We start from the raw sequence: 26278 nt of genomic DNA, 5'->3' as shown, positions 1-26278 counted from the left end.
TCTCATTTGTCTTTCTCCACCCCTCTCATTTATCTGTATGGCTCTTTCTCCCTCCCTCCGTCTCCCATCTACTACACCTCCTCCTCCTCTCTCTCTCTCCCACACTTCTAGACATTCGTCGTTCTTGAAATACGTCCGAAGTCTGTGATTCTTCCAACTCCGTTTCTCCTTTAAAACACCAACTGAAAGGTTTCCGTTGGCCGAGTGGACCCAATTAGATAAAGAACAGAGAAAGGTCCTCAACAAACAGAAATAATCGAAGAAAAATGGCTGAGCCTGATGTGAAGAAAACTTCGAAATCTGTCCTCGATCAATTGAAAGAAAAGACGATTGTGGTGGCGGACACCGGCGACTTTCACGGTAAGCCGCCTTGCTTCATGTCTCTGTGTCTAGCTCTACCTATGTGTGTGTGTATATATATATATAGATATGGATAGATGTGTATATGTGTGTATATATATATATAGATATGGATAGATGTGTATATGTGTGTATATATACATGTAATTGTGTGTGTTCATGTGTGCGCGTGTATGTGAGAGTATTTGTGTATATTTGAGCGCGTGTGTGTATGTGTGTGCATATATGTGTATACGTTTATATATATGTGCGTGTGTGTATGTCTGAGTGAATATATATATATATATATATATATATATATTTATATATGCGTGTGTATGTGTGTGCGTATATACGTGTGCATGCGTGTGTATATTATTTATAGGTATGTTTATATTATGTGCGTGTGTTTATAATAATCTTGTGTTTGTGCGTAAACAACGACCTCAGGTAGAAAACGGAAAAGATGGAACTGGAACCTACATTCTGGAATCTCGGAATGCTCTCTCGTCTTCGTTTTTCACACTCGAAACCGTTTTCCCTTCGTCCCTCGCTAATCTAAGTTTCACGAGAACGGATTCCCTCTGCACGGCCGCGGTCTTATAGAAATAGCAGCTAAAAAAGAAATCTTTAATTTACGCCTGGCTAATTTAATCACCTGTCTGTAGAATAAATAAATAAATAATTTATGGCCTTAATTGAAAACCTTTTGGCCATAGCTGTGCTCAGTCAGACCTGGCCCGGGGCTAAATAAGAACAACCACCACAACTGGAGCACAAACAGTGTATAGTGACGGTGGCAGTAGAGGTGGTCGTCGGTGCCTCGGCTTGGAATTAAATGTGTATAAATTATTTATATACACTCGCACGCATCGACACAGACTCACATGGTGTTGTATTGTGGTGTGTGTGTGTATATTTTGCAATGAGATTTTTCTTGTGTAGGTGTGTCATGAATATGTACATATTGTTTAGCTCCGGGTTTGTCCTGAGAAAATCTTATGACCAAAAATATTTCAACCGTGACCACCACGTCTTGACATTAGGACAGCATCATTATTATCCAATATGTTCTTGGTGTGTTTCCTTATTTAAGGTAGTTATGTATAATTTGGAAGGATTATTACTGCAGTTTCTAGCGACCACGTAGAAGCTTCTTTGGTATTCTTATACAATAGAGTCAGAAATTAAACCTACAGCGCCAAAAGCCTTAATTTCTTCGGATGTGTGTTTTTAAACATCGTGGATTACGAATCTTTTGGGTCTTTGTCGCCAATAAAAGAAGGCATTATGAATATATAGATGTATTTTGGTCCGGGTCGATTTTGATTTAGGAAACCAGATATTTCAGCCGTGATCGTTCCATTTTGACATATTTAGGACAATATTTTCCAATGTATTCTTGGTTGTATTTCGTTATTTGAGGTAGTAAAAGTATAATTTGAAGTAGCCGTTATCGATTTTTCTCGCCGTCACAGAGAACTTTCCTTGGTATTCCTGTACAATAGAGTCAAAAATTATCTAAAGCTCTAAAAACCTTAATTTCTCCTGATCTCTATGTTTTGAGTATAGGAGATTTTTTGGTGGTGATGAACATGGGTGGAATTGGGCGGACTTTCCCATAAGTTGGAATTTCTGCCCCCCCCCCCTTTTTTTTGTATATCCACATTTCAAAACAATGGTTGAAGGAAACGTCGCTCCTTAAAAATTACATCTCTGTAATTTGCCCCCTCCAGTCATCGTACCTTTGGAACAGAAACCGCCGCTGAAATGACATATATTTTCTTTCTCGTTATTTTGTGTTACTTTATTCCGAAAGTCCACTTTTAAAACTTAATATAAATCTGAAAAAAAAAAGTTTCGAAAAATATAAAAAAAAAAAAGTTAAAACTCAAGAGAGTGGGGTGGGGCAAAACTCTAACCCCGCCAAAAAAATTTATTCACAGATTCGTAAAGTTTGATGCGTGAACCAGAAAAAAAAGACGACAGTTTGTGATGCATTCGATAATTTCCGACTCTATTGTATAGGAATACTGCTTCTTCATTACAACACTCGGTGGTTCACATGTTTTAATAATGTTGTTTAACCCCAGGCCACCCCTGATCCAGTAGACCTATGGACGAAGACGTTCCGATCGTGACGGTACGGCTTTTTCTTAGACGATGCATCCAGGACTGCATTATTCAGTGTATCCCTTAATTTTATGTTAGGATTTGATTTTAAGGGAAATTTGGCTGTTATTTCTAGCAAGCTGAATGGCTACATTGAGGCTCTACTCGTTGATTTGATTTAGGGAGAATGAATGACCGAGTGGTTAAGAAGTTCGTTTGGCAACCATGAGGTTCTGAGTTCGAGTCAATCTCGGGCGTATACGATCAGTTTGTTTTACTAGTCTTGAATCCACTGAAATCGTAGGAAAACTCATTGCAGAGACGGAGAATGTAAGAAGATGCCCGAATGGATTATTTTACCTAGAATACTAGCATGGAATTTCGAATTAGAAGTTTTATACCTGTTAGGAAAGGAAAAGGTAACGAAATGCTGGAAGGGCGGCTCATATTTGAACCTGAAACTTTTGGAAGAAATCTCTCGGAATAGCTAAGAAAAAAAGGGCAGAAGGGTGGGGATAAATCTTCTTCCTAAGTGATGGTTTCTCGGTTTCTGTAGCGTATATATTCCTCCCTGGACGATACGCCATTCCATCGCAGGATTATTTCTTTTTTTGTAAGCCGAATAAATTGGAGCAATGTGAAAAGAAGTGTTTTGCTCAAGAACTCAACGCATTGGTCGATTTAGGAATCGAAACCGCTATCTTACAATCACGAGTCCAACACTCTAACCCAGGGGTCCCCAAACTTCCAAGACCACCCCCAGACATGCACAAGAAAATAAATAAATAAATAATAATTAAGTAGATGTGCATTTATCGACCCCTTTGAATAGCCACATCGCCACCAGGGATCGATATCGACCACTTTGGAAACCCTTGCTCTAGTTATGCGCCTCCGCGACCTGGGGGAAACGAAAAGGGCATGGGGTTCGTTGGGAGAGCAAAATATGAAAATTGAATTTCTAGGGAACAAAAAGAAAAATAGTTCTTTCAAAATTGCAATTTCTATTGCATAAAACCGAGGCATACTAATAAGAGCCTACCAGTTCCTTGTCCCTTTCCTTCCCCACGAGGCTCTTCTTGAAACTCCGCCTTGTAAACGCTTGACAGATTACAAGTCCAGTAATTTCGAGGAAATGGGTGGGGAGTAAGTCGATTACATTGGCATCGACCCCAGTACTCAACTGGTACTTATTTTATCGGCCCCGAAAGATGGAAGTCGAAGTCGACCTCGGCGTAATTTGAACTCGAAACGTAAAGACGGATGAAATGCCGCTAATCATAATGTTCAGGTAGATATATCCATTAGGCACCTTCCTTCACTTTTTTCTTTCAAAAAATCTCTTCGGATTTCCGTGTTTTCAGTAAAAGACACTTCGATTTTACTTCCACTTCCCTTAAAAAGCAGGTTTCAAATTATTAATTTTCCTCAACTAACTTATTAAAACTAAATTTGGTTTTTGTATTTGAAGGATGATGATGGTGGTGGAGGATTCCACCTTTAAGAATACGGGGATTATATGATTTTGAAAAAGAAAAAAAAAGAAAGAACAACATCATGTTAATACCCATTTAATACTTACAATAATTTCTCACTTTCATTTTGTGATCATAAAACGAAACCTTACCAATTTTTGTTGTATGAAATGCGGGAATAATGAAAAAAAAATTACAAGCAAAAAAAAAACATGAAGGAAAAACAACCCTTTTTGTTCTTTTCCTTGTGTGGGACTTCTAATTGAAAATCTCAGTCGTTTGCTGTGTGCGAAGACAGGTGTCCCGTGGAAAACAAGTGTAGGGAGACGAAACGTTTGGGAGGAAGGAGATCCCTAAATAGCATGATGGATTTTATTGGGATCTACCGTTCCATTTTCTTAATGGTTGTTGTTTAGCCCCAGGATCATTCTTGGTTGAGCAGGTTTTAACTCTCAAAGACACTCTAACCGTGACAGTCCCAGCCTTCTGAATTTAATTTATCACAGACAACATTATCCTATGTCCTTCCTCTGAAAGAGAGTTGTCTGTTGTTTTTAGCAGAACGAAATACCATCTAGTGGTCCTCTCTTATTAGCTTTGAGTTTCCAGTTATGAGTTGCTGTAGAATTTCTAGTGTTTTGTAAGGAATTGCTAAACTTTCTTTTGGACCCCTTAGATTTTATGTGAACAATATCAGGCTTTATATTCAGGGCCTTGTTAACTAAATTTTGCGCGACCCAACCTGAGAATTTTTAATAATAGCTGTGTGTGTGTGTGTGCACACATTCACACAGACGTTTGAATTTATAAACGAAATGTGAAGGTATTCTGTGCAAGTTGTTTATACGAAGATGCGTGTGGTAAGTAGTTTGCTTACGAACCACATGGTTCCGGGTTCAGTCCCACTGCGTGGCACCTTGGGCAAGTGTCTTCGGGCCGACCAAAGCCTTGTGAGTGGATTTGGTAGACGGAAACTGAAAGGAGCCCATCGTATATATATATATATCGGTCTTTTTTGCCGAACCGCTATATATGTGTATGTGTCTGTGTTTGTCCCCTCCAACTTAGCGGTTCGGCAAAAGAGACCGGTAGAATAAGTACTAGGCTTACAAAGAATAAGTCCTGGGGTCGATTTGCTCGACTAAAGGCGGTGCTCCAGCATGGCCGCAGTCACATGACTGAAACAAGTAAAAGAGTAAGAGTAATATACACACACACACCCAACTCCCGTACCTCTATTTTATATTCGTTGCTATTCATTGGAATACCTTCGTCGTGAAAACCATGGAATGAACTTAATTATAGAGTTTACATTCAAACACACGCGCTCTCTCTCTCTCCCTCCCTATATATATTTATATATGTATATATATATATATATATATATATATATATGTATGTATGTATATATATATGTTTGTATATCTTGCGTTGAATCAAGTCCAACAAAGCGATTGTTATTATTACGTAGGTATGTGTTTATATGTGCGTACATAATGTGTGTATAAAGAGAAATTTTATAATGAGAGGAAATAAGTAAGCTGTTAATTGTGGTAGACTCGAGTTACGGGATAATTTTAAAGCTCATTGTTCCGGTTACTTGTTTGTGACAGGACAACAAATAAGTTGGAATAATTTAAATGAGGTGTTATAAGTCGCACCTCCACGGTACGTTTCGTCCACCAGATATTGCATGAGATTTTAGGTGAGCCAAATTTACCTCAAATAAAGTCTAGCCATATCGCTTTTTAAAATGTAGTCAACGATATGCTAAAACCCAGGGCTGATCAGGTTGATTTGGAGGTTTAATAAATAAAAGAAAACCCGCCACTGCTTGACTGTGCATGACGTAGGAAGAATGTGCCGTGTGGAACAAGTTTAACTGGGATTATTGTGTGCCACCCCGGGTATATTCTCATTGAAATCATATATGGCTTGTTGCCATCGATTTGCTCGGGTAACATATCGGGCTTTACACCGTATCGACTGCCATACCGAGCCTCTATGTGGTCGCTCTAGTTGTTAAAAATAGCAGTGAAGTGTCCTTCAAATGACATTTCGTAAAAAAAAAAAAAAAAAAGCAAATAAAGAGAGAACAAGTTGCATAACGTAATTTAGGGTATTTTATGGTTAAAAAAAGAAAAATACAATTCTAGATCAGTTTGAAGCAATTACTGTTTCACCCCAACTTCGATGGGGTGAAGTAGTAATTGCATTACCGTACAAGTTTAGCCTTTGTTACTGGGTATCACCATAGGGTATGCACCCCTTTGGAAAGACTTCTTCTCGCTCATTATTGTGTTTAAAAAAATTTTTTTTTTGTTAAAAACCCTTCGGATACGGAGATTCCGGAAAATTGCCAAAAATCGGGATTTTGAAATTTTTTGCCTCCCCGCTTACTCATTTCCCCTCCGTTTCTTCATTTTTCACTTTTTTCCGTAACCCTAACCCCCAACCCTGACCAGAAAAAGTATTGTAAATTTTTTTCAGAATCATTATCTCCGTGTTTTCCCGCGTATTTTGAAAAACAAAAGTTTCTGAAAAAACTTTAAAATGAAGAATTTGGGGTGGGGGTGGTGTGTGTGTTGGGGTAATTTCAAAATACCGATTTTTACAAATTTTTTGCAGATTTGTATTCTCCGTAGCCGAAAACGGGGGTTTGTGTAAAAAAAAAATTAAATAAAAAAAGGGGGTATTTTTGGGGGTGGGTGGGTACAAAAGGAAGTCTTGCCACCCCCTTTTAGGCTATGTTAACGTGAATACAGGAGGGACATCTTAGCACTATAAACCCTTCAGCAAATCCATTGGGCCCTATAATATTTATTGATGAATAAACCACAACAGACACAAATCAGATTCGGGTCCATAGACCCGTGGGACTCGTGTCTTAAGACAGCACTGGAGCACAATCAAGTTCACAGTCATTGGTGAAGGGTGAATGCAGTTATTTCGTTTCGTTTTTACGTCTACATTTTTCTATGCTGGCACGGGTCGGACGTGACATCTTAAAGCGCCTTGCTGTGTGGACGGATGCCTGTCTTGACCCTAACCCTTCCTTCCAAGTTTTACACTCACAAGGAGTCAATCAATCTGAGGACCAAAGATGCTTTTCCGAAGTGTCATGCTGTGGGATTGGTCCCAAAAGTCAGGAGATTACAAAGCGAGTCTCTTAACCAACCGATTTGTCTACCAAATTCAATTCTCAAAGTCTTTGTCAATTCGAAGCTGTGGCAGACGACTGCATAAATATATATTTTATATGTTATACACACTAGAAAAAACAAGATTAAAAAGAAATCTTTAAGTCAGGAGGGAGGTGTCCTTGAATCGAAGGCCAGGCCCGGTCCCAACGCTTGCAATAAAGTGGACTCCGATATCACTCCAAGGTTCCACCGGCTGTTGATATTAAACCGGGTGACCGATTAAGACTATCACCCTAGTAGACCATGGCGGGATTTGAACTGAGAATGAATCAGAGGATATGCTGTATGGTATATATTTAGTCTGACATTCGAACTTGTCCGCCACCGCCATTGATAGATATTGGTATGGCACTCGGAAGAATACTTTCTATATAAACCTAGCAATTTCGAGTGATGAGGAAGCCGATCACATCGATATCAGTACTCGACTGGTATTTTATCGATCCACTAAAGGATGAAATGATTAGTCAACCCTGTCGGCATTTGAACTCAGAATGCAAGGTACCAGACATCATCTTTAACCCGACACCTTCACACTTCTGTCAGTCCACCGGTCTTGCGTACAATTTACACTGTATATAAACCTGTAGAAATAAAGTATATTTATAATATACTTTATAACCTTTGTAGAGGAGACAGTATGGTTATAACCGTCAATAAAATTCGGAACAATGTATCTAGGACTATGTTATTCAATGTGTCCTTCCCTTTTAGAAAATGGTATTTGCTTTGAAGGAGATTTAACTGCTATTTTTAGCAGATCGAATGATCAGATATCGTGGGTGTATTCTCTGAGATAGATTTTCGATTTGCTGTATGTGTATCTCTTAGGAATGTGTATATGTGTTTATATGGGTGTGTATATTTACATTTCTGCGTGTGCTAGTGTGTCTAGATGTATGTATATTTATATATATATATACACTGTATGTGTTTGTATATGAACAAGTCCGTATAATTTATGCGTGTGTGTTATTTGCGCGTGTATATATGGCCTGTATATAAACATGTGTGTGCGTGCATATATGGCCTGTATATAAACATGTGTGTGCGTGCGGATGCGCTTATAGTTGTGTGCTTCTGTCGATGTGTGTGTCTTGTAAGCTCATCCTATGATAGAGGTAAAACCTCTTATCTCGATTCTAACCCTTCCTCACTTGTTTGTTGAGGTGTGTTATGTCCTGTGTTTGTATGTCCGTCTTTGGGTGTGCTTATCTCTATGTCCTGTTTCCCTGTATGTAATATATATGTATGTGTGAGGATTATTAGCAATTTAACAACCTAAGGTCACCCATATTATTTATAGACGTATATATCATCATCATCATCATCGTCGTTTAACGTCTGCTTTCCATGCGGTTTGATTGAGGAGTGGTGAGCCAGAAGGCTGCGGCTCAATCTGTTCTGGCAGTGTTTCTACAGCTGGATGCCCTTCCTAACGCCAACCACTCCGAGAGTGTAGTGGGTGCTTTTACGTGCCACCGGCACGGGATATGTATAATGTGTTGATATGTCTGTGTGTGTTTGTGTATATCTTATGTCTGTATTTTTAAATCCGTTTGCCTATTCTTTCCTACTCTCCTACTCTGAGTGCCAAGCCACCCAATCCCTTTGAGTGTATGACTTATTACATTGTTACAGTAGACCCATTCAGGAGGAATTTCATTGTTTAAAAATAACATCTTAAGTTCATATCCTTTTTATATCACTGATCCCAACTTCCGTGTGTGTGTATACACAGACACAAATGTATGTATGAATGTCATTGTTCAGTTTTATTTCAAGATTTCTTGCCAATAGAAAAAGAACTGGTTTCTAACCTAGCTCCAAGGCTCCTTCATTGGAATTTGAACATCAGCAATAGGGTGTGTGTGTGTGTATATATGCAGATTTGTTTGTTTTGTTTTATGTATGTATTCTCATGCATATACTTGCATATCTTGACATGTTCGTGTATATTTAAATGATAAACTCCTGGAAAGTTTTACAGACTTTTACAGTTCCAGTGATGGATTGGATCTGTAGTCTTCGAATTGACTTTCTCATCTCAGGGCTCCAATAATTATCTACATACAAACTCACGCCGAACTGCCGTGACTGATTCATTGTTCTTCACGTAACTGTCGTAGGCAAACACGTGATTCTCTATCGTCCACAGCGCCATGGCTTCACCTGAAAAAAAAATGCTAAGATACCACGGACCGAATGGTATCTGTCGAACATGTCCCTCCCCCTGGGGCTGAGTAATAGCCTTTTCAAAAACGTCCGTCCTCCCTGCCCCACCCTCTACATACATACATAGTTCCCACAGTCCAAAAAGAGTTGTCTACCTTGTCATGAAACACTTCCAAGAAGTTTTCAATTTTTTTCTTCTTTTTCACGCTTCCTTATTTCTTCATGTTTTTTACTAAATCATTGCTTCATTAGTTTTCGCTTCCCTTTCAACAGTAATATCACTTTTGAAGATTAAATAAAAAGCCAGTTGTTCCTATAACTGATTTGATTCCGTTAGGTTAACAAATTGAATTAAAAATAAACAGTTGAATATAAATTTAGGGAGTTGTGTGTGTGTGTGTGTGTGTGTGTGCAAAATTTTGAAAGCAGTAAATTACAGAATTACGAATGAGAATATTATTCAATAAGTTTTTTTGTTCCCGTTTTGCATTAATTTGCTTCATTTGCATTAATTCGTCAACACGAATGTCGCTATGTCAGGGATCTCCGTTTCTTCATTAGCTTTCATGAGTCCTCGGTTTCAGATTGTGTAAGGAATTGTTGAGTGGTCTTTGTGCAGATTTGGTACGGCTTTATGTTCAGCATGATGGCATCATCATTTAACATGCGTTCTCCATGCTGGCATGGACTGGACAAATAACGGTAGCCACCAATAACCCTGTGTTGAGGAGCAAAGTAGATATGAGTGAAATGTACCCATAAATCTCATCTTTGGTCTTGAGCTCGGCCCCTGAGATGGTTTGAGCCCTCATGAGATGCCTAGTCTATGTATCATCAGAGCAGTTTTGAAGCTGATACTTCTTAGCCCAGGTTTCAGTCCCATAGAGACGAATGCCCTCAACACATACCCTAAAGAAGGCCAGTCTTGTTGATTTTGAAATACTTGTAGTTGTGGATTTCTCCAAGGCATTTGATTGTGCCATGTTACAATTCCTGTTGAACTACGGTATGCTAGATGTAAGTCCTCTCTACCCTAACGACATAGGGCACAGCACTGTTTGGTCTTACTGAGGGAGATGGCATCTCTCTCTGGTGTTGGTGCTATGATAAAATGTACCCAGTACATTCTGTAAACTGGTTAGTGAATGATTGGAACAAACTTGCAGCAGAAAAGACTCTTACTGAGAACGACAACCCCTTTAGGGTTAGTGCCATCATAAAATATATCCATTATTTTCTGTTGAGTGGTTGACGTTAGGGATGGCATTCAGCCAGAGGATCCATACCCAGAAGGAATGTATGGGTGAGGTGTAAAACTCGGTCTGTTTAGATGAGAGAAGTAACTTTGAGCAGGGCTGCATTGTGATATGTCTGAGCCATGCAAGCCTGGCTTCGACACAAAATGTTGCTGATCATGGTGGCTGAATTGTAGATAATCATTCCTTAACCCCCAACATCATCTTGCGTATGACCTATTGGACTGAACTGGGCTGTTATATAGTCCTCATAATCTCCATTATTTTAGTTCCATTGTCCCTGCCTGCATTTGAGGGGCCCTTATCTTGGAAGTGACTTGGTGACCTCACAGCTCCTAGTTCCATCCAAGAAGCACCCAGTCCACACTCTGCAGAGTGGTTGGCATTAGGAAGGGCATCCAACTGTAGAAAATGTAGCAAAGCACACAGCAGAGCTTGGTGCAGTTTTCCAACTTGCCAATTCCTGTCCTGCTGCCCGACTGATGTCGGCATCGGAAATGGACGTTAAATGATGATGAGGAGTGATCCGGCTTTTATGACTGGGTGCTCGTCTGATCACGAACCGCTTTACAGCAGAGGCTGGGTGTTTATTTAATTTTTTTTTATCATCACTACCAGCACATAAATTAACTATGGAGCAGGATTAAATAAGTTCATTTATCCCTGTTTCACTGTGGCTTGTGTTGTCCCCATTTTAGGCAGGTGGGATGTCCTTAGTTTTTCCGGCTGGGTTCTCTTTCTATCATCAACTGCTTAGGTATGGATTTAGTAGCATTTTATGCCATCAGCATTCAACAGATGCTGAAGGGCAAAAGCGTTTTTATTTGTTCATTTTATGTCTGTTTTCCATCTTAGTATGGGTTAGGTGGATACTTTATTAAAGAATTGTTTTACAGTTGGATGCTCTTTATGTCCCTAACCCTCACCTCTTACTCCATGTTTTCGAAGGTAGAATTTTATTTCCCAGCTCATGGTTTTGGGTTCAATCTTAATGTGTGGCACCTTGGGCAAATGTCTTCTATCACGACCCTGGGCCAATCAGAGCCTTGTGAGGAGATTTGGTTAACAGAAGCTGAAAGAAGTCCATTGTATATATTATATATGGTTTGCTGCTAGTGAATTTATGACAAAGGGGAGAGAATCACTTCTAGATTAAAAATAAGTTGAAAAACGTGCATATTTAATTTTAATTTTTTTTTTTGTATAGAATAAATTTTAAAAAGTTTTTAGCCATTAGTGTGTGTGTGTGTGTATATTACTATCTCTTTGTTTGACTTTGCATGATATTTGTAAATGAGTGTCATTGTCATACAAGCAGTGTCTTGTTTCCAATCTTCTGCAAAAATATGTCTTGAAGGATATTACCTTACTTCAAAACAAGTGAGGGTTGGCAAAAAGGCTGGTGGTGGAGGGCATCTGATTGTTGAAAATCTGCCTGACCCATACAAGCACAGAGAAGTGCTCAGTGGATTTCTTAGAGTTCCTGTCTACCAGATACCACTAAGAAAGTTTTGTGTAGCCTAGGTTCTAGCAGAAGGCACTTACTGTGGGACTGAACCTGAAACCACAGGGTTTGGAAGCATCAGACTCACAGTGGCATTAGGAAAGGCTTCTAACTGTAGAAAGCAGACAGCAGAACTCTGTGCAGTTCTTCTGGCTTGCCAGATATCATACTCTCTTTGGTTTTTTGCTGTCAACAGCCATTAGTCACTCTCCCCATCCCTCAAACCCTTTTTCTCACTCTTACCTTCTCTAGTGCTGCTGCCATGATTAAAATATACCTGTTATACCCTGCTGAGTGTAGGAGTTGATAAGAGCCTTTGGTTTTGTAGCAGACATGGCAACCTCTTTTATGTTGGTGCCACAATAAAACACACCCAGTGTATTCTGCAAAGTGGTTGGTTTCAGGAAGAGTCTCCAGCTGTGAGAAAGTGAGATCTAATGCTCTGCTCCATAAACAATGACTTGTCTGGCCTCTTACAAGCACGGGAAGTGGACATAAAATGATGATGATGATAGTTTAATGCAGGGTGACAATGCGAAGCAGTGATGTGTATGAATACAAACTTGCTACTGGTTCAAATCTCTTCTGATGTTCCTGTCATCTTTTAATGACTGGTTGCGCTATTCAACACAATCACCCCATGTAATTATGGGGTGATTGTGCTTAGCGGTGATATGTAATAATGCAAGTTTGTTGCAAGTTCAGATATGTTTGGGGTGTATTTGCACCCATAAAAAAGCCAATCGCTGTATTTTGTCATGGAAGAAATTTCTTGCTGTTGACAAATAGGTTGTAAATACAGTGAGTCAGCGCCTAGCACAACCTGACCAGACTATAAGATGCATGGGTTTTGGAGTGGTCATCTCCTCTTCAGCCACAGATGCTGTGAACTGACACGAGACCATTTTTACGACATTAAAATGTGGTTTGAGTGAGATTTGACTGCTATTTCTTGCAGGTAGATTATATACATAAAGACTTGCATTGGCAGCAGTGTGTTAAAGTGGAATGAAAAAGCGGTGTACATCAAGGATCGTTCCTTATAGTTGTGTTTTTGTCATTCATTGTTGCACTTTAATAGAAATAGTGATGAGTGTGTGTTTTGTGAAAACTCACTGTTTTTGTTTTCTTCTTGTCACAGCAATGAAGAAATACAAACCAACCGACTCAACTACAAATCCTTCTCTTATCTTGGCCGCTGCTAACATGTCGGAGTACGATGAACTGATGAAGAAAGCTGTCAAGTGGGCAAAGAGTCAAGGAGGGTAAGGTTTGCTTTATTGCTTTATTGTGGGGCAGATCCATCGTGTGGCCCTTTCTGCTAATTTGTTTGTTGCTTGTGGTTGTCTTGTGCCCCTTTGATTAGTATTTAACCCCCTCCCTCCCCACTCCAAATTGTTTCTTTTAACTGCAAAATTAATTAGATGTTCTTTTATGTATTTAATAAAAGTGCATTTTTTGAAATAAAAAGAAGTTCCAGTGTTGGTGACACCAACTAATCTCATCCACTCAACATTACTGGCATTGTGCTAGAATTTGGAATTGTTATTATTGAAAGGGCAGCAATCTGGCAGTCGTTTGCCTGTCACTACGTTCTGAGTTCAAATTCTGCCGAGGTTGACTTTGCCTTTCATCCTTTTGGAGTTGGTAGATTTAAGTACCAGTTGCATACTGGGGTCGATCTAATCAACTGGCCCACTTCCCAAAAATTTCTGGCCTTATTCCTAGAGTAGAAAAGATTATTAAAAGGGCAGCAGAGTCGTTTGCTGCCAGGCAGAATGCTTGGTGCCATTTCATCGGTCTTTATGTTCTGGGTTCAAATTCTGAAGAGGTTGACTTTACATTTTGTCCTTTTGGGGTTGATAACATGAATACCAGTTGACTACTGGAGTCCCAGAAAATTGCTGGCTTTGTGCAAAAATTTGAAATCATTTTTCTTCATCGTTTAACAGTCAGGCGGATCTGGTATCAGCCATGTTTGGATTATTTAAAGGCAGCAAGCTGGCAGAATCATTTGCAAGCCGGGGGAAATGCTTAGCTGTATTTCATGTCTTTACTTTCTGAGTTCAAATTCTGCCGAGGTCGACTTTGCCTTTCATCCTTTCAGGGTCGATAAATTAAGTACCAGTTGCGTACTGGAGTTGATATAATCGACTTGCCCCCACTCTTGAAATTGCTGGCCTTGTGCCAAAATTTGAAATCATCATTATTATTATTAATTCATTCATTTATTGTAGTTCCGATGAAGAACAGTTGATCAGTGCCTTGGATAGACTCAATGTGCTTTTTGGTTGTGAAATACTGAAGATCATTCCAGGCCGTGTCTCCACAGAAGTTGATGCCAGGTAAGTTGCTTCATCTCTGCTCTCACCCTAACCTCTTCCTTCCACATATTCTGCCACCCTTCATACACCTGTGCTATTCTTTTCTAGCCAGGTGCAAATAACATTCCCCCCCCACCATATTTCTTTAATATCCTGTCAAATCTGACAAGATTTCTCTTTTGTCCACACACACGTGTGTATAATATACTGCAGGTATGTGTGTGTATAATATACTGCAGGTATGTGTGTGTATGGCATCCTACATGTTGATGCGCTTAGATTCTAATGATTTATCTCCACTGTTAGAACAAGCTATACTGTAGTAAATATCATGAGAGAAACTCTTGTATAGGCTTTTGGGATCAAATGCATGCTTGTTCATATTGCTAGCAAGGAGTCAAATTCTTGCCATCTTCAGTGCTGAGACCACCAGATCATGTGATCTTGACTTTTCTTGGTCTCATCAATGCTGGATGCTAGAACATCTCCCTGCCAGTGATATATAGAAAAACTGCCAGAACAGGCATTGGTGTCACGACTAACCAGTGAGCTTGTTTAATATATATTAGCAACAGAGGCAGTTTTAATACCGAGAGATAACTTTTATCCCCACTTAAACATCAATGTCCTATTAGAATAAAACTATGCTGCAGTAGTTACCACGAGAGAAACTCTCATATTTTGGTAAAGTAACTTTGTCATTATTAATCTGGTGTTTGGAAATAACATAAAATTTTGATGGAAGCTTTTCATTAAGATCACTTTAACCCTTTTGTTACCATGTTTCTGCTGAAATACTCTGCCTTCGTTTTAATTCATTTTGAAAATAATGAAGAATTTAGTCTGATAACTTTGATATTAAAAGTTGGTTTGGGGAACATAAATTTGATGGAAAGGCTTTAAGTCTTCAGCATTCACATTATTCTGTTAAAAGCGATGCCTATTTATTGGAATTGGTTTCAATTAATCATTCGTTATTTTGTGGTTTTGAGATTTCGATGAGAAGACTATTAATCTTTAGAATGATAATGTAAGGTTAGTGTGATAGGCCAGATCTGGCCAGCTTGGACATTAATCAAGTAGAATACATTGGCCAGATATGGTCAGTTTAAGTGCTGAAGGGTTAATGCAGATGAATTTAAAACAGGAAGTTTGTACCACAGAACCAGGAATGGTCTCAAGCAGGTTGGTACCAAAAGAGTTAAAGCTTACTCACGTTTAAATTAACCAAGGCATCATCTCAGCTTTGTTTCAAAGTATTCTTATATAATTTTGATTGTATTTTTATGAATTTCTTTTTAATTTTCAGGTTGTCTTTTGACAAAGAAGGTATGATTCAAAGAGCAAAGAACATCATTACGATGTACAAAGAATTAGGGATCGACAAGGAGAGAATCTTAATAAAGCTGAGCTCCACTTGGGAAGGAATACAGGCTGCCAAGTAAGTCAATGACTCTTCTAATATTCCTTTCATGTATAGAGGGCAGGGCTGTTTGTCAGGAGAGAATTTGTAGTTGCGGGGTTGGAGTTTAGAGTCCTACCATCTGGCACCAGGTGGGGGTAAAAGTATTGACAGATTTTATGATGATGGTGGTTAAAATTGAGTAATAAAATATTTTGGTTTATTATTTTACCACCACTCGACTATGCGTAGAATGGTTTATACGTTGGAACCAAAAGTTTTACAGCTGGACACTGTCCTGCCTGTTGCTAACTCCTTAACCATTATCTGGCCTTCCTTGGACCCTCAATCTCTGATGAAGGATCGTTGTGACATACTCTGTCTGTGTTGAGCATTTTAAAATCTAGCAGAACCCATTTTTCTCTTAGTCTGACCGCTGATGTTGGCATTTTATTGACCCTGAAGCCTCATCATTGTTTTGGATTTTGGCTTTTCCATGCTTCTATGAGTCAGACAGTATCTGTTGAGGTAGATTTTTTTTTTCTCCTTATGGTCAAACGTCCTTCCAGTCACCAACTTTTACCTATTTCCAAGTAAGGTAATATCCCCCCCCCCCGCGGCCAGACATGTTTTTCATGGAAGACTGGATATGGACAGCACTACTTATATGATGGTGATGCTCGTTTACAACTGTCATATGGTGTCTAGAAAAAATACACACAAACAGACATAAGTATTATGGCAGTCTGTCTCTCCATCCCCTTATTTTCCTTCCCACACAGTCCTGCAAACTGTCCACATTCACTCCCCGCCCCACTTCTACTCAGCTTGTGCCTTGTGGGGTCACCTGGGTACTTCATTGCCACTGTCTATCTCTTGTGATTCCTACTGATCTTTTCTACTTTCTCTCCTCCCCTTTACCCTGCCGACTTGATTTGAGTAGCTATGTGGCTCTCTCTACAAGAACCAGCTCCCCGCAGAGGGTCCACTCGGATCCCCTTAAACCCGAGCATGAAGTACCCCAACTCCCTTAGGATTCAAAGTCTCCAATGTCAACTTTGGTACAGTTTCTATGACTGGGTGCCTTGTAGTATTTGTGTTCTGAATTCCAATCCCACCATGGCCTATTTGGTGACAGATTAACCCTTGGCCTAGTTCAACAACATCATGTGGCACCTTGTACTCTTAGCAGACCAGGTCCTTGATTTGAGGATACTTTTTCTCCCCCTCCTTACCCATCAACCTTGGAGACACTGGAAAGGGTCTTGGATTCTCCCTTTCCTAACAAAAGAAAAAAAAATTCTGAGTTCAAATATTACTGATTGATTTTTGCCCCCCACCCACCTGAGTCATTAAAATACTAACCAGTTATACACTGGTGTTGACATAATGAATTCTTAGAAATTGATGGCTTTGTATCAATATCACAGACTAGGCTGCATTAGTAGCCTATAAGGGTTGACGAAATAAAAGGGAAAAAGGTACCAATTGAACATGTAAGGGATCTGTGTAACCCTCCTCTCCTTAAAATTGTTGGCCTTGACAGAATCATTAGCATTTCAGATAAAATGCTTAGCAATTCTTCCAGCTCCCTGTTTATACATCCATTTGGGGGTCGATAATAAGTTCAAGTACAGAGGGTCAATGTAATTGATTTGACCTTCCTCTTAAATTTCAGTTTTTGTGCATAAACTTCAAAAGAATTATTATTACTATTGTAAAGGTGGCAAGCTGACAGAATCGTTGAGTACGGTGGGCGAAATGCTTAGTAGTGTTTTGTCTGCCGTTATGTTCTGAGTTCAAATTCTGCCGAGATCCACTTTGCCTTTCATCCTTTCGGGGTTGATAAAACTAGTACCAGTTACACACTGGGGTCAATCTAATCCACTTAATCCCTTCCTCTAAATTTAAGGCCTTGCTTCCAGTATTATAGTTGTAAAGGTAGCAAGCTGGCAGAATTGTTAGTATGCTGGGTGAAATGCTTCATGGTATTTTGTGTGTCGCTACATTCTGAGTTCAAATTCTGCCAAGGTTGACTTTGCCTTTCATCCTTTTGGGGTCAATAAAATAAGTACCAGTTGTATACTGCATTTGATGTAATCAACTAGTTCCCTCCCCACAAATTTCAGGCCTTCTTCTTTTAGTAGAAAGGATTATTGTTGATGTTGTTGTTGTAAGGTGGTGAGCTGACATAATTGTTGGTATGCTGGGTCAAATGTTTAACAGCATTTCGTCTGTCTCTACATTCTGAGTTCAAATTCTGCCATGGTCATCTTTGCCTTTCATCCTTTCGGGGCTGATAAAATAGGTACCAGTTGTGTACTGGGGACATTGTAATCGACTAACCTTTTTTCCTGAAATTGCTGGCCTTGTGCCAAAATTTGAGACCTAAGGCAGTGAGCTGGCAACATGCTTAGCATTTCATCTATCTTTATGTTCTGAGTTCAAATTCTGCTGAGGTTGAGATTTTTTTAACCTTTTGGGGTCAATAAAATAAGTACCAGGTGTGTATTGGGCTCGATGTAATCTACTTACCCCTTCCCTAGAAATTTCAGGCCTTGTGTCTACAGAAGAAAGGATTATCATTATTCATTAGTCTTATTTTCATCACATGCTTTCACTACACTACCAAGCACAGTTCTGTGTGCCTTGGGTATGTACTGCAGTTTGTTGTGATGCTCTTATTTTTACTGTACTGAAATTGTTTTATGTAGGATGTGTGCAGTGCCTAGTGGTACTATTTTCTATATGTTATATATTACTATTATTATTATTCTTATTCTTTTTGCAGAGAATTGGAATCAAAACATGGCATTCATTGTAACATGACATTGTTGTTTAACTTTCATCAGGTGAGTTCTTAAACCAGTTTTATTCCATCTTCAAAGTGATATCTTTTCTCTTTCTCCCTCTCTTGAGGGAAGGTAATGTTAAATCTCCACCCTCCACTCCACTCAGAAGTGAGTGCGAAGGTTGAGTGTTGAGTTGCTAGACTTCACTTTCCGTGTCAAACATAACATTTATTTATTCTCCTTCTTTTGAATTATTTGTGTTATCTCGAAGGTTCAAGGTTTCAAAGATTGATGATGATGATTGTTTCATTTTTAGAATGACATTGTAGGGTAGGTGTGACAGGCTGGACCTGGCTGCTTTGAACATAAAGCAGAGAGAATGTTTGGCCCAGCTACGGCTTGTTTAAATGCTAAAGAGTTAAGCTCAGCAATTAACAATTTATCTCTAATGACTTGATATTTTAATTTTACATATTTATTAAGTGCTTGTCTGTTCAGTTGTTTTACATCTGTTTCTTTCCATGCCAGCATGGGTTAGATGTAATGTTGAGGCATTGTTTTAGAGCCAGCTGCCCTTTCTGTCACCAGCTCTTACCTTGACTCCTTATCAGTGCTCCTGAGACACTGGATGGAGAGTGGAGGAGATAAAGTTATCCTCAGATGGCGGGGTCTTCTCAGAATGCTTGCAACAGAGAGGACTCAGCTAAGGGGCACCTCAGTAGCCAGGATAGCATCAAAATGGACAATGGATTTAACTTTGCCACCCAGATTCAGGAACGGCATTCCTGTTATTCAAATAATGGTTATATTCCATCTCAATAATTTCAACTGATTCTTCGGGGGTCGATAAATGAAGTACCAGTTAAGCACTGGGGTCAATGTAATCAACTCATCTTCTCCCGCCAAAATTTGAAATGATTATTATTATTATTATTACCAAGGTGGCGACTGGCAGAATTGTTACTGTGCTGAGCAAAATGCTCGGCAGCATTTCATTTGTCTTGATGCCGTGAGTTTAAATTCTACTGAGGTCTACTTTGCCTTTCGTCCTTTTAGGGTTGATATAATCAACTAACCCCACCCCTAAAATCTCAGGCCTTGTGTTTGTTATAGAAAGAATTATTATTATTATTATTTCTTCTCTGCAGGCTGTAGCATGTGCTGAGGCTGGAGTGACTCTCATCTCTCCATTTGTTGGTCGTATCTTGGACTGGTTTGTCAAAAATACAGACAAAAAGTCCTTTGAACCTTTGGAAGACCCTGGTAAGTTGATGTCTAGTCTCTGCCTTTTAAAATTTCTACTAGCTTATTAACAATTTAATTTCTTGATTGGACACAAACTAATTAACCCCATTGTATTGCTTTTATAAGGGCCTTTGTTACAGAGCAGTTGTGTAACTGCAGATATATGCAGCGGTATCAGCACCAAGCAATGATTAGGCATTAACAAATTTAGGTTCGTTAAAATATGTTTGTGACATCTTTTTAACTTCTAAACACATTCACTGCAATTGCTGTGGAGAAAAAATTATTCCCTCTTTGGTATTTCCAACTGATAACAGCAAAATAGCCAGAAATGCTGCTTTTCGGAATCTGACAGGCCTGTGTCAGATATTTCTGGCCCTGTATCTAACATGGGGCAGATATACTGCTTTTACATCTTTTACCATAAGAGAAGAATTTTTTCTTCTCTAAGAAGCTTGCTTCCCAACCACTTAGTTCCGGGTTCAGTCCCACTGTGGCACCTTGGGCAAGTGTCTTCTACTATAGCCTTGGGTCGAGCTAAGCCTTGTGAGTGGATTTGGTAGATGGAAACTGAAAGAAGCCCATCATATATATTTATGTCTGTGTGCCTGTGTCTTTGAGTCTGTGTTTGTCTCCCACCATCACTTGACAACTGATATTGGTGTGTTTATGTACCTGTAACTTAGCAGTTTGGCAAAGAGACATTGATAGAATAAGTACTAGGCTTAGAAAGAATCAGTCCTGGGGTCGATTTCTTCGAATAAGAACCCTTTAAGGTGGTGCTCCAGCATAGTCGCAGTCAAATGACTGAAACAAGTGAAAGAGTAAAAGAATAAGAGGAACTGCCATGAATTTGCCTTTAAAAGTTGAAATTTGTCACAGACACATTTTAATTCGCCCAAAGTTCGTTTATTTCTGTAAATGAATGTATCTGAAGAAATATTTTCTTAAATTAAAAATTATAAAAATCTTTAATATCGGACTGACCAGAAACCAGAAACCCTTTGGAAAGAAGTTTTTGGATTGCCCTTCTATATGGATCTCTCACTTGTTGGCATTGACCAATTCTTGTCTCCTGATTTTGTTTTTCTTTTCCAGGTGTGAAAAGCGTCACAAAAATCTATAACTTCTACAAGAAATTTAATTATAAAACAGTAGTGATGGGGGCATCGTTTCGTAACACAGGTCAGATAACTGGTTTGTCTGGCTGTGACTTGCTAACCATCAGGTAAGATTTGCTCTTTTTTTTCACCCCAGTCATATTAGCCTTAATTCTGTTTTAGCCCTATTATTATTATTATTATTATTATTATTATTATTAGGGTGACAAGCTGGCAGAATCGTTAGCACGCTGACGTGGTATTTTGTCTGCTGTTATGTTTTGAGTTCAAATTCCGCCAAGGTTGACTTTGCCTTTCATCCTTTCAGGGTCAATAAAATAAGTACCAGTTATGCACTGGGGGTCAATGTAATTGACTTAATACCTTCCCCCAAATTTGAGGCCTTGTGCTTCCAGCAGAAAGGATTATCATCAAGCTGGCTGAATCATAAGCCTGCCAGGCGAAATGATTAATAGTGTTTCACCCATCACTACATTCTGAGTTCAAATCCTGCCGAGGTCAACTTTTCTATTCATCCTTTTGGGGTCAATAAAATAAGTACCAGTGAAACACTGGGGGTCGATGTAATTGCCTAATCCCCTTCTCACAAATTTCAGGCCTTGTACCTTTAATAGAGAACATTATTATCCTTGTAAGGCATTGAGCTAACAGAATGGTTAGAATTCCATTCAAAATGTTTGGCAGAATTTCATCCATCTTTACATTTTGAGAATGAATTTTACAGAGGACCTCTTTGCCTTTCACCCTTGATACCATCAATTACCAGTTGAGTACTGGGGTTGATGAGACTGACCCCCCTCCCGCCTTGTGCTGGGAGAATCGTTGGCACACTGGGCAAAACATTTGGCAGCATTACGTCCATGTTCTGAGTTCCAATTCCACCTTAGTTTGACTTTGTCTTTCCTCCTTTTGGAGTTGATAAAACAAGTACCAGTTGCACACTGGAGTCTATGTAATCAACCTTCCTTGCTCCCCTAATATTGCTGGCCTTGTGCCAAAATTTGAAACCAATATTTTTAATAAATACTGATACTTTATTCTTTGTCTTTCAAATTTTTATCAAAACAGCCCCAAATTATTGGAAGAACTCAGTAAAATGAACCACATCTTACAAACCCAGCTGTCAGAGGACAAAGGTATTTATTGATTTATTGATCGTTGTTATTATTGTAATTAGTCCTTTGGTGGATTTGCAGTATTTGTTTTTGGATCAACCTTGCCTTTCATCCTTCAGGGTTCGATAAAATACAGTGTGTAAAGTGTTGTGATTGTGGTTTCAATTTCTGGACTGGGATTTAGGGTTCACCAAATCTGCTCAAAAGGCTTGAAATACTAAAGAGTAAATTTATTCAATAAAATTGCCATCGGCTTCAACCACGACCTCCAGATGACTTTGAAATCTCTTGTAACTCTTCTGGATGGTCTCCTTGTTTAAGTTAGTGAATGCTACCATAGTCCTTGCCTTCAGTTCATCTTTGGGGTTACAAGGAGTTTTGTTGGTCTCTCGCTCAACTGCACCCTACATTTAATAATCAAGGGGGTTGCTGTTTGGGGAGTTATGTGGCCAGATGTTACGGGTGATGTCGCAGGATCTCCTGCTTCTGTGGCATGGTGCAGATTCCTGTTGCCAGACATAGGATCTTCCAGCAGCTACCCTATTCACCCAGGGCAACACTACCTCCTCCATGGGAAGATGAATGGAAGCCTAATGTTGCCATCACTAGTGATCACACCAAACACCATGATGTTTGATTTTTATCACTCTCAGTACATGTCCTCAGATTGACACCCAAACACTCTGAAATGTTCGTATTGGAGCTTCTGGCGCAATGGCAAGCAGTACAGCATGTCGTTTCCAAACTTCTGGTAGAATGAATTGCATCATGGTGCTGTTTTTCTCGCAGACAGTGCCCAACTGACCCCACTATACTGTGTAGTTGACAAAAACAATGCATGAAATTAAAATGAAATGAAGTAGGACAATCTCCTTTATTTTCTGTATATAAAGAGACCAACGAGACGTATTTACATATGCTTAAAGTTTCACAGTGAAAAGCTTAGAAACTGAATTTTAACTTCTTGAAATTTGTATGTTATGTTGTACAACCAATGTTTATGTGTTTCTGTCCTCATAACTTAGTGGTTTGGCAAAAGTGACTGATAGAATAAGTGCTAGGCTTTAAAAAAAAAGTCTTTGAGTTGATTCATTCGACTAAAATTCTTAGAGGTGGTGCCCCAGCATGGCCACAGTCTAATGACTGAAACCAGTAAAAGTAGAATTATTTTGTCGATGCAACAACATATGGAAAGAAACCTTTTTCCAATTTCTTTTGTTTTTGGAAGCATCAAATGTGTATTGTATCCTACAGACAAGAAAGGAATATTTTGAAAGCAAAAGTGGGGAAGTTTGTTTACCTATGATGTGGCATTCCAGAAGAATCTATGTTTATAGCATTAAATGGAGAGAAATTGTTGTCAGTGGGCAGTTTAGCTTAATGGTAGAGGACCAGCCGGTATGTGGGAGGTCCAGGTTTCAAGTTCCACACTTGTCTCCCAACATTTTTTGTCCTATAAGGGTAACATACTCAATGTCTCTGCTGTTTTCACACCTACACTCATTGTCACTTAAAGTCCGTTGTCCTTGCTGTCATGGGTTGGACAGTTTGACCAGGGCTGGCAAGGCTGCGCCAGACTCCAGTCTGTTTTGGCATGGTTTCTACAGCTGGATGTCCTTCCTAAAGCCAACCACTCTGAGAGTGTAATGGGGTGCTTTTACATGGCACAGGTGCAATTTGTGTGACAGTGGTATCTGCCACACCTGCGATTTTACTCAGCTTGGTGGGTCTTCTCAAGCCCGGCATAATGGCAAATGGTATCAGTCCTTGCCTCTGTGAGGCCCAATACTTGAAAGTATGGGTGCCATTTGTGTGACAGTAGTATCTGCCACAACTGCAGTTTTACTTGGCTTGACTGGTCTTCCCACTTATATATGTGTATATATATATATATATAGATATACTAGATTTCACTTTAACCATAAAGTCCAGCATAATGGACCGTTGCCCCTGTTAAGCCCGGCATAATGCCAAATGATCTCGGTCCATGCCTCCATGAGGCCCAACACTTGAAAGGTGCTTTTACGTGCCACTAGTATCTGCCACAACTGCGATTTTACTTGGCTTGATGGGTCTTCTTCTCAAGCCTGGCATAATGGCAAATGGTCTCAGTCCTTGCCTCTGTGAGGCCCAACGCTTAAAAGGTGCTTTTATGTGCCACCAGCACAGGTGCCATTTGCGTGACACTGATATCTGCCACAACTGTGATTTTACTCAGCTTGATGGGTCTTCTTCTCAAGCATGACATAATGCCAAAAGTCTCGGTCATTGCTTCCATGAGGCCCAGCATTCAAAAGAAGCGCCACCACTTTGCCTCCATGAGGCTCAATGCTTGAAAGATGTTAGCATTTGAAATATTTTTTTGCTGTTTTGTTGATTTTTTTTTCCTCCAATTTTTTTTTTTTTCTTTACATTTGGTTTTAATTGAAATTTTCAGCACAAGACATGGATTTAGAAAAAGTCACGGTGGATGAGAAAACATTCCGCTTTATGATGAACGAAGATGAAATGGCCACAGAAAAACTTGCTGACGGCATCAGACGCTTCTCTGCTGACGCTATCAAATTGGAAAAGATTCTTCAGGATAAGATGTAATGCAATTCAAAGAATTCAATCATCCAAAAAGATACTGTCAAAATATTTTTGTCTTTTAAGATCTTTAATTTCAAAAGAAAACGAAAATGAAAAAAAAACCCAAAAAACCAAACAAACTCTATATTGAAGCAATAAAAGAAAATATCAAAGAAATTTATAAGTTTTAATTTTTATTTTATTATTAAGGTGATGAGCTGGTAGAATTGTTAGTGCATCAGACAGAAATGCTTGGTGGTATTCCTTCCAGCTGTTAATGTTTATGTCCTGAGTTCAAATTCTGCTGAGCTCCAATTTGCCTTTCATCCTTTCACAGTCAACACATCCATTCCCCTAAAATTGCTGGCCTTGCACAAACTGCTTAGCAACATTTCATCCTGCTTTGCTTTGCCCTGCTTCTCTCAAAACTTCTAGCCTTGAGCTAAAATTTAAAATAATTATCATCAAAAGGTGGTCTAATGGCAGAATTGTTAGCACACTGGACAAAATGCTTGGTGGCATTTCATGTCTGCATGTTCTGAGTTCAAATTCTGCCAAGGTCAACCTTGCTTTTCATCCTTTCAGGGTCAACAAATTAAGAACCAGTTGAGCACTGGGGTCAATGTCTCAGGCCTTGTGCCTATTATTATTAAGGTGGTGAGCAAAATTGTTGGTGCATTGGATAAAATGCTAGTGGTAGTTCTTTTGGCTCCTTATGTTCTTGAGTTCAAATCCCACCAAGGCTGACTCTGCCTTTTATCCTTTTGGGATTGATAAAACAAGTACCAGTCATGTCCTGGGACTTAACTTGCACCTCACAAAACTGCTAACCTTGAGCCAAACATTTGAAATAATTATCAAAAGGTAGTCAAATGGCAGAATTGTTAGCATTTTGGACAAATTGCTGGTTATTTATGTCCTGTATTTCAATTTTTTACTGAGGTCAGTTTTGCCTTTCATTTTTTGAGGGTCAATAAAATAAAGTACCAGTCATGTATTGGGGTCGATGTAACTGACTAAATCCCTCCTGTTAGTGTATCAAACAAAATGTTTTGTGGTATATTTCCCATCAAGTTAGTTTTGCCTTTCTTCCCTCTGTGGTTGATGAGAAAATTTCAGTTCAGTTCCCAGACTGGTCAATGGTACAGACTGACCAGCCCCCACCATCACTACAATTTCAGGCTTGGTGCTACATAAGGGATTATTGGGATGGTGATCAAATGGCAGAAGAATGCCATGTGATATCTACTGAAGTTTAAATTCAGTGTTTGATTCATGCTGAGGTTGAATTTATTGATCCTAGAAAGATGAACAAGTACACCTGCTCCACACCATGGGGCTCTAGAGATTCCAATGTGATATACAGCATGCTTTGGACATGCAGTCTATGTAGGCCCAGCAGAGCTCATCTCTCTCCAGGTTCAACCGTAGCTAATTTGAGAAACATCTTCCCCTAAATTTGTAACTTTGTGCTTAAGAAATTATTATGGTTTAAGAGTTCAAATCCCTTTGAGAGTTAATTTTGAGTTTTTTTCTTTCTGGGGCAGATAAAATAAGTATTGAATGAAGCATTGGAGTCTATATAATCGACTGTTTCCTTCCCTGAAGTATGAGGTTTTGTGTCTGTCACTTGTTTTGATCATT

At 39.2% G+C, this 26278-nt stretch overlaps 1 protein-coding gene across 1 annotated transcript; it reads left to right on the top strand.

Moving 5' to 3' along the window:
- Positions 1–57: 57 nt before the first annotated feature.
- Positions 58–24756, top strand: LOC115223981 (transaldolase). The gene is made up of 9 exons (XM_029794754.2): positions 58–360; positions 13206–13329; positions 14302–14409; positions 15698–15829; positions 18582–18642; positions 19731–19845; positions 20926–21055; positions 22017–22084; positions 24501–24756. Exons 1-9 carry the CDS (start codon positions 267–269, stop codon positions 24656–24658), a joined length of 990 nt encoding a protein of 329 aa, XP_029650614.1. The 5' UTR covers positions 58–266; the 3' UTR covers positions 24659–24756.
- Positions 24757–26278: the final 1522 nt, after the last annotated feature.

This window comes from Octopus sinensis, linkage group LG24 (assembly GCF_006345805.1).
Source record: "Octopus sinensis linkage group LG24, ASM634580v1, whole genome shotgun sequence".
Classification (NCBI taxonomy): domain Eukaryota; kingdom Metazoa; phylum Mollusca; class Cephalopoda; order Octopoda; family Octopodidae; genus Octopus; species Octopus sinensis.
Note: the sequence above shows the minus strand (reverse complement) of the source record. Positions and strands in the feature narration are given on the sequence as shown.